The sequence below is a fragment of the Panthera pardus genome, unplaced genomic scaffold, assembly GCF_024362965.1.
Source record: "Panthera pardus isolate Hobbes unplaced genomic scaffold, ASM2436296v1 HiC_scaffold_8, whole genome shotgun sequence".
NCBI lineage: Eukaryota > Metazoa > Chordata > Mammalia > Carnivora > Felidae > Panthera > Panthera pardus.
The window spans coordinates 154,304,746-154,321,839 of NW_026527013.1; the positions used below are offsets into that span (position 1 = coordinate 154,304,746).

Consider the following 17,094-nt stretch of genomic DNA (forward strand, 5'->3'; position numbering starts at 1 on the left):
AGCTGGGATTACAATTCTGCTTTGTTTATCTTGCCTCTGACCCTCCCCAGCCTAATTTCCCACTTTGCAAATTGTAGACAACTTTTCAGTTGATTTAGTTTGAACATAAGCAGAGTTGGACCGGAGGAACGCTGGGAAGGCGGGTAGGAGGGTTCTCCAGGGTCTGATGATGTTCTCTTCTTGACCTGAGTGATGGTTACACGGATGTGGTCATTTGCAAAGGTCTGTTATGCCGTATACTCACGATCGGAGAACTTTTCTGTTATGTATATTTTACTTCAAGCAAAAATGAAAATGAAAATAAGGCAAAGTACTGAGATACTTATACAATGATGCTTTTCTCAATGCTCTTTAGGATATTAAAAACTGGAAATATCCTGCATGCAGAAAGGTAGAGGATTGGTAAAATAACTTTTAGTACATCTATAAAATAGAGTGTTACACAATCATAAGAAATGTTGACAAAGATGTGTATTTATTCACCTGGAGGTGTTAAGTAAACAATATAATATGAAATAAGTTAGAAAAGAAGGTATATTCCAAAATATTAAAAGAGATCATCTCTGGGTAGAATATTGGTATTAATAAAATAAACTAATCTGAGGAGCTTGTTAGGTACAAATTCCTGAGCCCCCAAGACTCAAGAGACGCCTATTCAGTCTCCCCCGCCCCCCAACCCCAACACACATACCTACCCAGGTTAACTGTGATGTATAGACTGGTTCCTACCATTTTGGGGGGTCTTGGACCCCTTTGAGAATCCGATATAAACCATGGATCCTCTCTCCTAAAAAACAAATGGACATACCAAAGCTTGGATACAACCTGCAGGTGGGAGGGGGTCATTCATGACTCCAGTTAAGAACCTTTAATGGAGAATGACAGGTCAACCTCTTCTTCATTTTCCTTCTTGTTCTTTTTTTTTTTTCCCTTAGAAGACTCCTTGCTCCCAACTCCCTAAAGGTGAGAACCTCTGCCAAGTGGCACAGGTCCTTGGGCCATTACAGAGTTCAGACTGCTGGTGCCGTCCGGAGGGGATCCACCAGCGGGATATGCTGTGGTGGCGGGCCTGAGGCCTGCTTGAGAACTTGCCTGTGCTGCCCACCATTCTTTTCCTGCGTCCCCCCTGAAGCCCTTGCAGGATGGCACTTGGGGTGCAGCCTCTTCCACACCTCCCTGCTTCTGGTCCAGAGGAGTAAGCCTCCTCGCTGGAGCACAGGTCTGAGGAAGCTAACCCCAAAGTCTGGATGCCCCTCTTGTTAACATCAACACCACAAGCCCCTCCATTTTTCCTGCACATGTACTATTTCACTTATGCCGATTTGGGTCCCTACAACGAGATGGGAACGTTTCCTGCGATATAAATGGGAATAGGGTCAAAGCTGTGGCTTCCATGTTTTAAGGACCCCAAGAACATTTCCTTAACAGACCTTAGCAGGAGATTTCCTTCTTGTGCATGCCTCTAAAAGTCATGGACTGCTTGGGCAGTGAGTGATGCTACGGCTTTTTAGAGAGAAGAAGGCCATCCAGAGGAGTCAGGTCCTTTTGGGACGAGACGACTGGGTTGTACAACAAATGACCTTGGCCACCAGGTGGCATCACTGGCTGGCCTCAAGTGCAGCTCATCCCAGGAGGCAACTGTTCCTACAGCCCCGATATGACCTCATTCCACACACAGGCCAATCCTTTCGGGGAGAGGAAAGGTGTCCCCCACCCCCCTCCCCACTTGTGAGCAGGAGCGTGGTAGGCATCGCCACAGCCCTCCTCCCCTGACACCTGCATCTGTCCCCGCCTCTGCCAGAGGAGCACCTTGTTTCTAAGTCCCTGGTCACTTCTCCTGCCCTCCTCCTCCTCCCTCCTCTTGGCTTCAGAGCCCAGCTGCCAGGCAGGATGAACCAGGGCAAGATGGCACAGGGCAGAAGAGACTCTTCCTAGCCCTGGCATAATAAAAAGAAAACCCAAACACTTTTCTTTCTTTTAATACCTAAGGTTAAAAATATAAAAAGTCCCAAACCCAACAATCCAAACAATACATCTGAATGTCGGTGACATGCCTGGTCTCAGGTCCCCTTCACAGCGCTGTTCTGGAGAAGCAGCACCTGCTGCACGGCTCTTGGGCCCTGGGTCCTGGGGAGGCTGTGCGGCAGCCGGAAACCATCCTGGCCTTCACCCCGCATGTGGGACAACCAGGACCCAGCGTTTCAGAAAGGCCACTAGGACTGTTTTTTTTTTAAATGTGCTTGCACTAGGAGGAAGTTTCCCCTTGAGGACGAGCCGAAGGTTATTTCTTGTGGAGAAACTTCATTTTATTGCCTAAAAAAAAAAAAAAGAAAACGAGAACATTTCACCAGGCGGACAAAAGTGAAATCCTGCTCTTTTCATCCCAGACGCGGTGTGGACAAGTGTGGCCTCCGGTGTCACCCCTGAAGCCTCTCTGTGTGCCCTTCCGTGACGAAAAGGGATCTTCCCCAGAGATGGGAGTTTGGAAAGGAAGAGCTTCAGAGCCGGAAAGGAGGCTTTGCTCCTGCACTGGTGACACAGGAAGCACTGAATGTGCCGTGTCCTTGAGGAGCCAAGGATGGAGAAGACTCCCGGCGGCGGCCCGGTGGGTCGGGGCAGGCACAGTATGGCCACGTGTAGCTCCTCCTGTGCCTTGTCAGTGCAATTCAACCAAAGTCCTTACGATTCTTTTATTTTCCTTTTAATTTTTATTTATTTTTTTAAGTAATCTCTACACCCAACATAGGGCTCAAACTCATAACCCTGAGCTCAAGAGTTGCACGCTCCACTGACTGAGTCAGCCAGGCGCCCCAAGGTCCTTATAATTCTTATGTTTCCACTTTTCAGGGCCACCTGGAGGCTAGTCCAGGCCTTTCCTGCCACACACCCTTCTCTGGTTCCCTTCGCACTTCCTAAACTCAATTCCCCAGAAGATTTGAGAGTGTGGGAGTAAAAAAGGGGGAACAAAAAGGGGGCACCTGGGTGGCTCAGTTGGTTAAGCTTCCAACTCTTGATTTCAGCACAGGTCATGATCTCTTAGTTTGTGGGTTCGAGCCCCGCATTGGGCTCTGTACTAAGGGTGTGGAGCCTGCTTGGGATTCTCTCTCCCTCCCCCTGTGCTCCTCCCTTACACACAAGCCTGCTCTCTCTCTCTCTCTGTCTCTAACTATATAAGTTAAAAAAAAAAAAAAAAAAAAAAAAAAAAAGACCATGGGAGATAACAGCGAAGGAAGATAGCAAGACAGCCCAGGGGGCTGTAAAGCAGGAGGGGTCCTTAGCTTCCTCTGTTTATATTCTGGGGCCAGATTAGAACAGGAGGTTACAGTGCTGGTGCAGAAGCACAGCTCAGCATTATTTAGGACCCACCCCAGGGGAGGCAACTGGCTGAGACTCCAAGGACCAGAGGCTGGTGCTGGGGACTGACAGCTGGGCCTTACCAAGTCCCTTCAGGAACCTATTGACGCCACTGTGTTCTCCACTGGGGAGTGTTTCCAGGTACTCCTGGGCTCGGACCTCAAACAGACCTGTTGGCAAAAGAAATCCCAGCATTTTAGTCCCTTCTCTTTCCCTCTCTTCTAAACATACCCATTTCCTTACTGCCATAAAAAAACCTTGCTTCTGAGACGAGCGGCTCCTATAAACATGCTCTGAATCGTAAGGTTTCTAAGGGTTTTTACTGCCCTTATAATTGCCCAACCTTGTGCAGTAAGTGTCTTTGGGAGGCTAGAAAGCTAGCCCGTATGTGAAATCCTATTTTTATTCAGCAAACACCTTCCAAGTGTCTATACCGTGCCAGGCATGCGGTTTGGAGGATGAACCAGACGGCCCTGGCTTTCAGGACTCCTGCAGCCTCCCATACAAGGAACGCTGGCCAAGTGGTTGGCTTCCTGGGAATCCATCAGCCATCTATCAGCTCAGCAGGGCCAGACACAGCACCTCGTAGGTGTGAGGCCAGGGCGGGAGCCTCAGCCATTCTGTCTTCTTTTCTCATCGGTCTTCCCTGGATAGAGGCTGCCTTCCATGCTACTTTTAAGCTTTTGTGTCTCTCGACCTTTCTATCAAATAGTGATCTGTAGACAGATATGCTGGTAAAGCAGAGCTTCTCTTTAAAGGAATCCTATCATGGGCAGTGTGACTCATACTTTAATCAATTTCCTTTTGTCTCTTCAGTTACCACTCATCAGAATACCTGAAGTGTGGCCAGCCTCCATCACTACTTTGCAAAGAGCTCCAGGAACGTGGGGCTTTGGTTCCTTAGCCTAGTCTCTGCCATCACAGCACCAGAGGACAGCAAGGCCCAGGCCGAGGCTCTCCCAGGACCCCCCTGCCCTCCCTACTCACTGCACCTGGGTGGTAAGCGTCTCTCCACCGACCCCAGTCTAATCCCATCGGTGACCGTCTTTACCCACATTTCTAGCTTTTCGATTCCCGAAAGGGCTTAAGATGATATAAGAAAGAGAGGGGAGTGATCTGATCCTCCTTCACATACTTTGCCTCCTCCAGCCCTGGAAATACGATGGAACCCAGCCAAAGGGGACAGGAAGAGGGAGGAGAGAGAGTGCAGGAGGGGAATGGGTGGCCTCTGTGGCGAGATGACCCCCATGCTGGGAGAGCCACTGCTGTCCTCCCTCCTGTGTGGTCAATCTGGCTAAGCATCAGGAGGCCCTCACACAAAGTGGAGGCCTCGGCCTTCCTGTCTTCCCCCGTCCCGTCCCAGCTGGCTCCTGCCATGCCCAGTGGAGATGGAGGAAAGAAGGGCAGAAGGGAGGAGGAGAGGCCTGAGGAAAAGGAGACGAGGGGCCACAGAGAGACAGGAGAGAGTGTTCTCAAGGGTTTCGTCAAGTTGGAAAGATAGAACAGAAGGAGAACTTGCCACCAGAACCTGGACTGTGGTTCTGGGAGAGGCTGTGAGAGGGGACAGAGATGGCCCGAGAAGACAGGCAGGACACTGGGGCAGCTGGCTCAGCTCCGAGGTGGCAAGAAGGGGTGTTCTCCAGAGCAGGCAGCCGCACTGGTCCCACCAGGGCGCTGGCTCCATGACCTTCCTTTTTACTCATCTGCCCCCGGGGCCAGGGCGTCCCTAGCTGCCTGGGCCCCCACGTGGAAGGTGCCTCCTCACCTCTGGCATCCTGCCGGCGCAGTTCCCGCTCTTGGATGAAGCCCCGAAAGGTCTGGGTCTCCATGAAAACCTCCAGGAAACGGCGGAGGCTCTTGGAGGAGACGGCTTTGCGAAAGGCCTCTCGCTGCAGGGTCCTCTCCTCGCGCTCGCCCGCCGTCAGGAACAAGGAGTAGTGACCCACGATCTCCACGAAGAAGCGGACAAAGGCTTCTGACACCACCTCGTTCAAGGGGCTGGACTCCGGGCCTGAGCACAGTGCGGAGGGGCCGGTGAGGGCAGGGTTGACACAGAGCCCCCGAGACACAGGTTACCCAAGGTGATGAAGTCATTTCGTGTCCCCTTGTCATCAGGGATTTTAGGGCCCAAACGGAGGAGGCGGGAAAAATCGTCTCACGATTCAGTGTTAGAATGAGATCCAGATAAAGGGGTTACACACCCACTTTCTCTCCGGGCATGCCTCTCCGGCCGGCCACGTGGAAGGGACAGTCACTTGCCCATTTGCTCCCGGACTGTAATGACGGAAGAGCAAGGTGCAGTCTGGGAGGTGGCTGGGCACTTACCACGCTTGCAGTCCGGGGGCCCTTCGTCCTGGTCACTAGCCAGGTCATTCCTCTGCTCCAGAATGTGCTCCAGGGCTACCTGCAGCTTCCTGGGGAGAATGGAGTCCTCGTCATCCATCTGTAAAGCAGAAAAAGCAGGTGGGCCATTGCCCCAGGGCTTCTGGGGTGGATAGCTGCATCCTGGCCAGCAGGTCATGCTGGATACACCGCAGGGCCATCCTGGCACGGTTTTTGGTTTAGCGGAAGGAATATGACTTAGAGACAGAGATCTGAGGTTTGAATCTCTATTCCACTTTTTACAAGCGGTATGAGCCTCGGTTTCCCCACTTGTAAAATGGGCTAGCAATCCATATCTTCCCCACTGTGAAGATTAAATGCATATAGAAGACATTGATGAAAGAATTTGACAAAGATGTAAGTAAATGAAAAGATATTCTGTGTTTATGGATTAGGAAAATCAATGTTGGGGCGCCTGGGTGGCTCAGTCGGTTAAGTGTCCGACTTCAGCTCAGGTCACGATCTCACGGTCTGTGAGTTTGAGCCCGTGTCGGGCTCTGTGCTGACGGCTCAGAGCCTGGAGCCTGTTTCAGATTCTGTGTCTCCCTCTCTCTCCGCCCCTCCTCCCCCGTTCATGCTCTGTCTCTCTCTGTCTCAAAAATAAATAAACGTTAAAAAAAAAATTAAAAAAATTAAAAAAAAAAAGAAAAATCGATGTTGTTAAAATGTCCATATTACCCAAAGCCATCTATAGACTCAGTGCAATCCCTATCAAAATTGCAATGGCATTTTTTATAGAAATAAAAACAGCCATCCTAAATTTCACATGGAACCACAAAAGACAATGAATAGCCAAAGCAATCCTAAGAAAGAAGAATGAAGCTGGAGGCATCACAATTCCTGATTTCAAATTTTCTTACAAAGCTATAGTTATCAAAACAGTATGGTACTGGCATGAAAAGAGACACATAAACCAATGGATCAGATACGAGAGCCTAGAAATAAACCCACGCATTTATGCTCAACTAATATTTGGCAAGGGAGCTAAGAATTCAATGAGGAGGGGGATCTGGGTGGCTCAGTCAGTTAAGTATCTGACTGGCTCAGGTCATGATCTCGTGGTTTGTGGGTTTGAGACCCACATTGGGCTATGGCACTGACAGTGTGGAGCCTGCTTTGGGATTCTCTCTCTTTGCCTCTCTCTCTGCCCCTCCTCCACTCACGCTTCCTCTCAAAAATCAATTTAAAAAAAACTTAAAAAAACAAAAGAATTCAATTCAAAGAATGACGGTCTCTTCAACAAATGGTGCCGGGAAATTCACATGCAAAGGCAAAAAATTGGACCCTTATCTTACACCACTCACAAAAATCAACATGAGATGGATTAAAGATTTAAAGATAAGACCTGAAACTGTAAAACTATTGGAAATAAATGGAAAAAGCTCCTTGACATTGGTCTTGGCAATGATTTTTTCGGTTATGACACCTAAAAGCACAGTGACAAAAGCAAAAATAAAAAAGGGCCGCATTGCACTAAAGAGCTTCTGCACAGTGAAAGAAATGATGAACGACAGTCGTATACTTGCGCACCGTTGGTGCGAGCGTCAATTAGTGCAGCGGCTACAGGGAAACAGAACGGAGGTTCCTCAAAAAGTTAACGATAGGACTACCCTCTGATTCAGTAACCCCAGTAATTACTGAATTACTGATTCAGTAATCTGGGTATAGAGCTAAAGGAAATGCAATCACTATCTTGAAGAGGTATCTGCACCTCCATGCTCACTGCGGCATTATTCACAAAGGCCAAGACATGGGAACAACCTAAGTGTTCACTCATGGATGAGTGAATAAAGAAAATAATAGATAGGGGCGCGTGGGCGGCTCAGTCGGTTAAGCGTCTGACCTCGGCTCGGGCGGTGATATCACTGTCCGTGAGTTCGAGCCCCGCGTCGGGCTCTGTGCTGGTAGCTCAGAGCCTGGAGCCTGCTTCGGATTCTGTGCCTCCCTCTCTCTCTGCCCCTAACCCACTCGCATTCTGTCTCTGTCTGTCTCAAAAAATAAACATTAAAAAAAATTAAAAAAAAAATAGATAACAAAAAATATACACACACATATACACACACATACAACATGCATATACATACATACACACAATGGAACGTACACACACACACATACACATATAATGGAATATTAGTCAGTTATAAAAAAGCAGGAAATCTTGCCTTTGTGAAAACATGGATTGACCCTGAGGGCATTATGCTTAGTGAAAGGAGTCAGACAAAGACAAATCCTGTATGTTCTCCCTTCTATGTGAAATCTAAAAAAGCCGAACTCACAGATTTCGAGTAGAATGGTGGTTGCCAGCAGCCAGGGTATGGGGGAAATGGGTATAATCTTCAGGTTGTAAGATAAGTTCCGGGGAAATCCAATGCATGGCATGGTAACTACAGTTAACAACAGCACTCCACTGTATACTTGAGAGTTGTTACTAGGTCTTAAATGTCATCACACACACACAAAGGATAATTATGTGAGAGGATAGAAGTGTTAACTAATCTTATTGTGATAATCATTTCACAGTATGTACATGCATCAAATCATCATTGTAAACTGGTATATGTCAGTAATATCTCAATAAAGCTGGGGGGAAATTAAGTACAATACAAAGTCCTTGGCACCTAGTAGATACTCAACAAATGTTCCCCGCTGCCCCCACCCTGCAGGATGGCCAGTGCTAATAAGGGAGCTGTGGTCAGGACAGATGACCAGCGTGATCCGAAGTTGGCTTTATGATCTGACCTCAGAGCAGGAGGGCCTTGGGAAGGGCAAGCAGACAAAAGTAATGATTGAAAAAACCCAACAAACCACATTAACATGACAGAACTTGTCAGCAGTATGGCCACGTCCAAGTTTAAAAGCAATCCAACAGAATGCCTGGAAAACCTTACTACCGTGATTCTTTGCAAGATCTGATAGGAGTTAGCTCTCTTAGGCGAGTGGTAACAAGAAAATAAATGTGTATTATTTTCTCTGATAATGAGAGCAGTTTATGATCATTATAGAAAACAAATGAAAGTATTAAAACAATTTAAGATCTCTCACACTCTGCCTCCTTTTCAGTCTCCTACCCCAAACAGTTAGTATCCATGTTTTGGTGAGTTTTCCTTTCCATCTCTTTTAGAGGTGCGCGTGCACACACACACACACACACACACACACACGTATACACACACACAGTTGACCTTTGAACAACTCAGGTTTGAACTCTGTAGGTCCACTTACAGGCAACTTCTTTTTCAATAAATCCAGTACAGTCCTGTAAAGGTATTTTCTCTTCCTTATGATTTTCTTGGTAATACTTTCTCTTTTTTTCTCTAGCTTACTTTTTTTTTTACTTTTTTTTTTTTTAACGTTTATTTATTTTTGAGACAGAGAGAGACAGAGCATGAACAGGGGAGGGGCGGAGAGAGAGGGAGACACAGAATCTGAAACAGGCTCCAGGCTCTGAGCTGTCAGCACAGAGCCCGACGCGGGGCTCGAACTCTCGGACCGTGAGATCATGACCTGAGCCGAAGTCGGACGCTTAACCGACTGAGCCACCCAGGCGCCCCTCTCTAGCTTACTTTATTCCAAGTATCTGATGTATAAGACATATAACAAAGAAAATATGTATTAATCAACTGTTTATCCTATCAGTAAGGCTTTTGGCCATCAGTAGGCTATTGGTAATGAAGTCTTTGGTTAAGTCAAAAGTTATTATACACAGATTGTCAACTATGCAGGGACACTTCTAACCCTTGTGTTGTTTAAGGGTCAACTGTGTTTTTTTCTTTCTCTTTCCTTTTGTTTTTTAAGATATTCTTTTTTTTTTTTTTTTTTTTTTTAACGTTTATTTATTTTTGAGACAGAGAGAGACAGAGCATGAATGGGGGAGGGTCAGAGAGAGGGAGACACAGAATCTGAAACAGGCTCCAGGCTCTGAGCTGTCAGCACAGAGCCCGACGCGGGGCTCGAACTCGCAGACCGCGATATCATGACCTGAGCCAAAGTCGGCTGCTTAACCGACTGAGCCACCCAGGCGCCCCTCTTTTTTTTTTTTTAAGTTTATTTTATTTTGAGAGAGACAGAGATAGCATGAGCAGGGGAGAGGCAGAGACAGAAGGGGTGAGAGAGAATCCCAAGCAGCCTCTCTGTTGTCAGCGCAGAGCCTGATGTGGGGCTTGAACTCACGAACTTTGAGATCGTGGCCTGAGCCAAAATCAAGTGTCTGATGTTTGACCGACTGAGTCACCCAGGCGCCCCGTCTATAGTTATAACCTATACAAAGCTTCTAACTGTTAGAAAATAATTTTCTAACACAACAAATGGGACTCAATCCATTCCCAAACCCTTCCCCTTTGACCCCTGCCTTCTGTCCTGTTCTCAGTACAGCCCGGCTAGGGATCACTCAAGCCTGCCGGCCTATTGTGCAATCCCAGGCCCACCAAGGAGCCTTTCCAGACCTGGAAAATTGTGTCCCAAACAACAGAGAGGTGAAAACAGAGCAGCACGCTGAAGCCAGCCTTTTTACTCACCTGTCTGAGGAACCGATTGTTGACCAGGTCAACCACAAGGACCTGCAAGATGAAGAAAAGGGACGATTACTGTCACCAGGGCTTCTGGGATGTAGTGACAGACTCTTAGCCTTCTTCCTTCTTGGCATCCCGACAGGCAGCTGGGGTGGGGGATAGAGTGGCCCATTTGTGGTTTCCCGACGTTGCCACTGTAGCCACAAGTGATGAAGAGGGGAGGTAGGGGGTGGGGAAAGGCTTTCCAAAATCGCATGCTTTCAACACTGAAACCACAGCTGGGACATGTGTATGCCACAGATTGGACTCCCTGTCCCGTTCCCACGCTGGCTAAGGCAGAGACTTTGGGACAGATTTTTAGTGTGCAGGTTACTGGGGTGGGCAAAAGATGCTACAGGCCCCCCAGGCCCCACCCCCCCTTGCTTCCATTCCATTCGACGCTGCCACCCCCCACTCCCAGCTCGCTCTCTCCTCTCAGCTACCCAGGTGGCCTTTTCCTTTCTCTGAACGGGACAAGAAGAGAGAAATCCAGAGGAGTGGATCCAGCTGGAGAATAAATCAAGCTGCAGGTGCTGGGCTTTCATCAGTCAAAGCTTTTAGGGTAGGCACCTTCCCCTTGTCTCCGTAAACAGGGACTAGGGACTGGGACCCGGGCCAGGTGGGCCAGGTGTTGCGTGAGGCAAGTGAGGCGCCTAGAGCACAGGTCAGGAAAATGCTGGCCTCTGCTTACGTGACCCGGGGAGTGAGGCCCTCACTTGGGCCTCGGCATGGGCCACACTGGCTATGATGAAGAGCATGGGCCTGCATGGCCACCATGTTCTCACCAACAGCTGGAAACACAGGCTCTAATACATCCCAGAGACTGTGCCTAGGAGCTGAGGGAGCCCTTCCATTCCTCCTTCTGGGGTTGAACTGAGCCATTTCAGGGATCACACAGTACCCAGACAAGCTCCTTGCAGTTCAGAAACTTACACGCGAAGAGCTGCGTGTGCTGGTGAATACTTAATGGGGCTTCAGGCTACCTGGGCAATTAGAAGAGCCATGTCTGGGGCCCCGGGGTGAATGTCAGGGACAGGCGTTCCCCCGGGGGTTTGGAAGTGAGTAGTATCAGTTAGGCCCCTCTGGTTCCCTGAGTGCTGGGAGCTCAGGACACAGGACAGTGATTGATTATTTAGAGGAAGGAACTGGGGCTAAATACCCACAGAAATGCCAGGTAGGACGTTCCCTGCTTGGGTGCAAGCCTGAAAACCCAGAACTAGATGATTAAAAACATTTTGGTTGTCTCTTTAACTGATATGAAAAAGGACCTGTTCGCACAATCTGTCAACTTTGTTATTAGTCCAAATATAAATTCCAGTTAGCTCTTGTGTGCTCCCTGCCCACCTCCCAGTTTTGGGGAGTGCAAGGGAGGGGAGGTTAGGGTAGATGGCTACTTCTGGATGAAACGTTTTAACATCTGGTTAAGTTGTAGATGTCTGCCCTTCTCAGACCAGTAGGTTCATTTAGAGGAGAGAACTGAACTTGCGGCTACTGAGGGTCCACTGAGGCGGACTGGAGTGGGGGGCGTGGATCTAACAGACAAAGCCATGGGGTCCCCCATTCCCTGCGTGCCTACAGTGCCTTAGCCGACACCTCCCCTCTACCTCGGGCACCCTCGGGAGGGAACAGCGATGCCCCCAGAGCTCACCTCTTCCAGCGGCAGCTCCCTGAGCAGTGGCAGCGAGCTGGTGAGCAGCCCGATGAGGAAGGGGGTTGGCGAGCACACGATGTCGATCATGGTGGGGGGCAGCACGGGGATGTAGGTGTGCTGCCAGGTGAACGGGTAGATGGCGGCCACCATTGCGTGGCCGCACTTGGACAGCGTGCTGCAGTGGAGGGGAGAGAAGGGGAGAAGGTGCAGATTCAGGGAAAGCTCCAGACACGGCCTGCTCAGGCTCAGAGGGTGGGCGGCCGCCATGGAGGAGGCTGGAGACAAATGTGGGCACTCCTCCCCGAAGGCGTGTTGGTCAGAAAGGGTCACGTGCGTAAGCAGGTACATCACGTAACACAGTCCTAACGCAGAGTATATCAGGCACATGGAGCCTGTGTGAGGCTTGGACACACAGCCAGAAGGACAGATTGAATGCCTCAGCTAACTTTTGCTAGTGTCCCTTCACATGCAAGCTACATTCTTTTATATTTTATTATTTTTTAAATGTTTATTTTTGAGAGACAGAGCATGAGCAGGGAGGGACAGAGAGAGAGAGGGAGACAAAGAATCCGAAGCAGGCTCCAGGCTCTGAGCTGTCAGCACAGAGCCCAACGCGGAGCTCGAATCCATGAGCCCTGAGATCATGACCTGAGCTGAAGTTGGACGCTGAACCTACTGAGCCACCCAGGCACCCCATGAGCTACATTCTTGTAAGATCTTGACCACATCATTCACTTTCACCCCTCTTCCCCATATCCTTCCAAAACAACGAAAGCCTCTTTTCTCATGGATGCTCATTGATTTCTCTTACTGAAGACACTTTTATATTCTAACACTAGCTGCTTCTTCGTTCCCTTCCGCACATTCGCTCAGCCAAGCACGGATACCTAGGTGCCATCAGGGCAAACAGGGTGGCTCCTCTGGCATTTACATGGCAACCGTCAACTGTGAGGCTCTCCTTGTAAGCAAGAAACTCATATGCAGTCAGTTACCCCTTACCCAGAATTTAAAACTTAACAACAAAACACAACATTCTCTCTTAAAGAATAATGATCATGGTGTAGCCTTTATCGGCAAGCCCTGAGCTCCACTGATCACCGTCCCCAGTGCTCTGTGTGGAGCTTGAGTTCATGCCTGGTCTGCTGGATGAATGGGTGGATTACCCCGGGCTCTCATCTGGAATATCAGCCCCACTGTGCCACAGATGGTGATGCCTGGCAGCCTCCCAGGGTGGGCAAGAGCTGACTTTCCCTTCTTCTGGGCAGTTTCTTGTTGCTGGTGAGCCTGCTGGGGTCAGACCCTCTCTGTTCACATCCTAGTATGCCATGGGATTCAAAACATCAGAAGCTTGTTAGAAATATGTGTAATGTAAGAATAGAATAATAGCGAGGGCCCATGGGTTCTCCCTGGAGTATACAGCATCCTTCTCAGGCCACAAGCCCTATAACCAGCATTTGATTTGTTAGGCCACCTTTTTAATGTTTGCCCCAGTTTTCAGCTGAGTTCTGTTTAGGAAGCAGAGTCCTGGATAGATGAATGCCTCCTTACTGGGTTCCCAGGGATGTCAGGCACCTATAAAGGCATGCATACCTTGGAGATACTGTGGGTTCTGTTCCACACCCCCACAATCGAGCAAATATGTTTGGGACAGGGAGTCAAATGATTTTGTTTTCCGGTGCATATAAAAATTATGTTCATAGTATACAGTATGCAAATGTGCAATAGTATTATGTCTATAAAGTGTATAGATTTCAATTAAAAAACAGTTTGTTGCTAAAAAATGCTAACCATCATCTGAGCTTCCAGTGAGTCATAAATCACCAATCACAGATGACCATAACAAATATAATGATAATGAAAAATATTGTGAGATATTACCAAAGTGTCACACAGAGACACAAAGCAAGCAAATGCTGGTAGAAAAGTGGTGTTGATAAACTTGCTTGAAGCAGGTTGCCACAAACCTTCAACTTGTAAAAAAACACAGTATCTGCAAAGTGCAACAGAATGAGGTATGTAATGTCATGGTCATAAGACTTTCCCAAGCCCATTTGAGTGGAATCACTTAACTTTGGCTTCCTTAAGGAGAAAAGATAGTGGCTAGCAAGTGAAATACCCAGACAGAAAAAGACAAATACGGGATGATTCCACTTACATGAGGGACTCAGAATAGGCAAATTCACAGGGACAGAATAGAACAGAGGTTACCAGGGGCTGGGGGAGGGAGAACAGGCAGTTGCTGCCTCTGGAAATGGGCAGTGTTGATGGTTGCAAACACTGTGAATATACTTACTGCCACTGATCTGTGTACTTGAAAAGTAAACCTTCTGTTATCTATGGTTTACCACAATAAAAAAATAGCGAAAAAAAAATCACTTACTTTCTAAGGGAGTTCCTATGAATGTGGCACTCCCTGAACATCCTTAAAATACATACCAGCCCTCTTTTCCATCCCATCTGCACTCGGGGCCCCTTGAACCAGAGTAATGCTGAATCTTGTTCATTTATCAGCATGAGCCCTCTGACCTTCCTGTTCCCTGTCTTCGCAAACCATCACTCTCTGAACACTCCCTGGGGTCATGAAATGCTTCTTAGTAGCACCCCATGTTGCCCTGATATGTGGTCCTAGTCTCTTCTTCCAAATTATCACCCCCAAAATGAGAAAGATGCCACCCCAAGATTTCCTTATCACTATAATACCTTCTTTGTAAGAGTGAGGTACATACAAAGTATGTAATACCCTCTTGAGTAACAGTGACCCAGAATAATTAAGTCAGGACTTATACGAAGGAGAATAACAGCAATCAGTCAGCCAGTGGCTTGGGGTGACTTCTGTCTTCCAAAGAATCTTCTCTCAAAGCAGAGAAGCATTTTCCTAAGGCATCACTTTCTCTGAGATACCAGGAATGTTTATACTTTCAGTGAGTTGCACACAATTTGTGTTTAATTTTCTTGATCACAAATGTGTTGAATTTATTCTGTTCTAAATTTCTTTAGTTTTAGGACTACTCTGTGTGTGACCAGTCTACAAAGGTGATCTGCTCACGTACTATAGTTGTGAGAACACAGCCAAGAAAACGAGAAGAACGTTAAAAAATAAAGGAGGATAGTTAGGTGTAGAGTGGATTTTTTCAGACTATACTTTGCAGCCCATCATTGGGTCCTGAAATAATTTTAGTGGGTTGTGATCAGCATTAAAAACAACAAAAAAGGGGCACCTGGGTGGCTCAGTTGGTTGGGCGTCGGACTTCGGCTCAGGTCGTGATGTCATGGCTGGTGAGTTTGAGCCCCACATCGGGCTCTGTGCTCACAGCTGGGAGCCTGGAACCTGCTTCGGATTCTGTGTCTCCCTCTCTCTGCCCCTCCCCTGCTCACGCTCTGTCTCTCTCAAAAATGATAAACATTAAAAAAAAAAACAAACCACACAACAGAAAGAAGAGACAAGAGACAGTGTGTTGCAATGCGTTTCAGGTGTAATTATCTGTGTGTATGTATGTGGTATTGGCATTGGGTCTGGACGTGAAATGCATTTCTCATCATGGTCTGTAATAAAAAGGGTCTGAAGCCAATGACTTAGACTGAAGAACTGGAGGTTGGAGGCAGGTGGACAGAGATGGTTCAACTGGAATTCTGGTATGTTCCATTTTTTACCGGGAGGTTGGCTTTCACTCCCAAGGGACTAGAGGGACCTTAAAGGAGACTGTAGGAAAGAATTCCCTGAATGAAGCCTCATGTATGAAACCTGTCTCTTTTTACAGCACATTTGTTGTGAGTTCCTAAACAGAACTTGGAGGGAGAGTGGCGGGTCCCCACGGAGGGCGCTGTCTGGCGGGGTCCACCTCAGCCATCTCTGAGGCTCTCACTTTCCACTTGCTACCGGAAAATAAAAATGCAATGCTCACGCTGAAGAGTTCATTCACATTTTAGAGTTGTGGTTTAAGCACTTTTGACCCCAGGGAAGTTGTAAAATCACATAAGTTTAAACCTGGAGCCACCTTAGAGATAGAATTCATCTTTTGATTTTTTTTTTTTTAAGTAAGCTTTATGTCCAACGTGAGGCTTGAACTCACAACCCTGAGGTCAAGAGTCCCTTGCTCCACCGACAGAGCCAGCCAGGCGTCCCTCCTTTGGAATTCTATAGCTAAAGAAATCTAGGCTGAGGTTGACCTCTGAATTCAGGGTGGGGAGCAAGGCGGCGCCCGGGGCCCGGAGGAAGTGAAGAGATCCCGAGAGAGGAATGGAGGCCTGAAGAGGCACAGAGAGAAGCCTTTTGTGGTTTTCTCAATCACTGCAATAGAAAAACAAATCAGGGGGCGCCTGAGTGGCGTAGTTGGTTAAGCGTCCGACTTCAGCCAGGTCACGATCTCGCGGTCCGTGAGTTCGAGCCCCGCGTCAGGCTCTGGGCTGATGGCTCGGAGACTGGAGCCTGTTTCCGATTCTGTGTCTCCCTCTCTCTCTGCCCCTCCCCCGTTCATGCTCTGTCTCTCTCTGTCCCAAAAATAAATAAAAAACGTTGAAAAAAAAAAATTTAAAAAAGAAAAACAAATCAGTTTAACTTTTTTTTCCCAAGTCAAAGAAAAGGCCTTCTGCCCTTTTGCTTTCTTGTGGCCTCATGGTTGGAAGGAGAAAGCGCGATCGGTGGCTCGCTTCTCTCTGCTGCTAGAGCTCCCTGTGGCTCCTAGGGGAACCCTAAGTGGGCGAGGCCCCCGGAGGTCAGGCAGGCCCCCGTTCAGCTGCAGGGAGTGTGCACCGGCTGCACAAGGAAGGCAGTTGGAACCGGTTAGGAAACACGATAAGCAGTGCCAGTGCTAGCCTCACACATACAGTGGGGGGATACGTGTTACTGAGGAAGATCAAATTCACTCTTGCGGCTGGAATGCACTGACCTAAAGGTCACCAGAATTCAATTCTGAAGGGGACCCACGATGACAACTCAGCCGGGGACCCCGTTGGCCATGTAGGTAGGCGCTGCCACTGCCGTTTCTCCGAACAAGTGGTTTCTGTTTGTTTTCAAATCATCTGATGTGCTGTTGCAGCTGGAGCCCAATGTTTCTGCACCTGGTTATCATTAGCACCTCCGGGCAGGCGCAAAGGGGGCCCGGTGTGCTCAGGACAACAGGTGGGCAGGGCTGAGGAGTGTCTCATTCCTCTTGCTCG

The 17,094-nt window shown here is 48.2% G+C and overlaps 1 protein-coding gene across 4 annotated transcripts in view; it reads right to left on the bottom strand.

The window, feature by feature from the left end:
- Positions 1–255: 255 nt before the first annotated feature.
- The window catches only part of DENND2A (DENN domain containing 2A), a 103,075-nt gene continuing 86,236 nt past the window's right edge, over positions 256–17,094 (bottom strand). For all 4 annotated transcript variants that reach the window (XM_053898275.1, XM_053898277.1, XM_053898274.1 and 1 more), the window contains 6 exons: positions 11,935–12,112; positions 10,254–10,295; positions 5,680–5,797; positions 5,120–5,365; positions 3,438–3,524; positions 256–2,313 (listed from right to left, as the gene is read on the bottom strand). In XM_053898275.1, the coding sequence (XP_053754250.1) occupies positions 2,282–2,313; positions 3,438–3,524; positions 5,120–5,365; positions 5,680–5,797; positions 10,254–10,295; positions 11,935–12,112 (703 nt within the window). In that variant the 3' untranslated portion in view covers positions 256–2,281. The remainder of the gene's footprint in view (positions 2,314–3,437; positions 3,525–5,119; positions 5,366–5,679; positions 5,798–10,253; positions 10,296–11,934; positions 12,113–17,094) is intronic.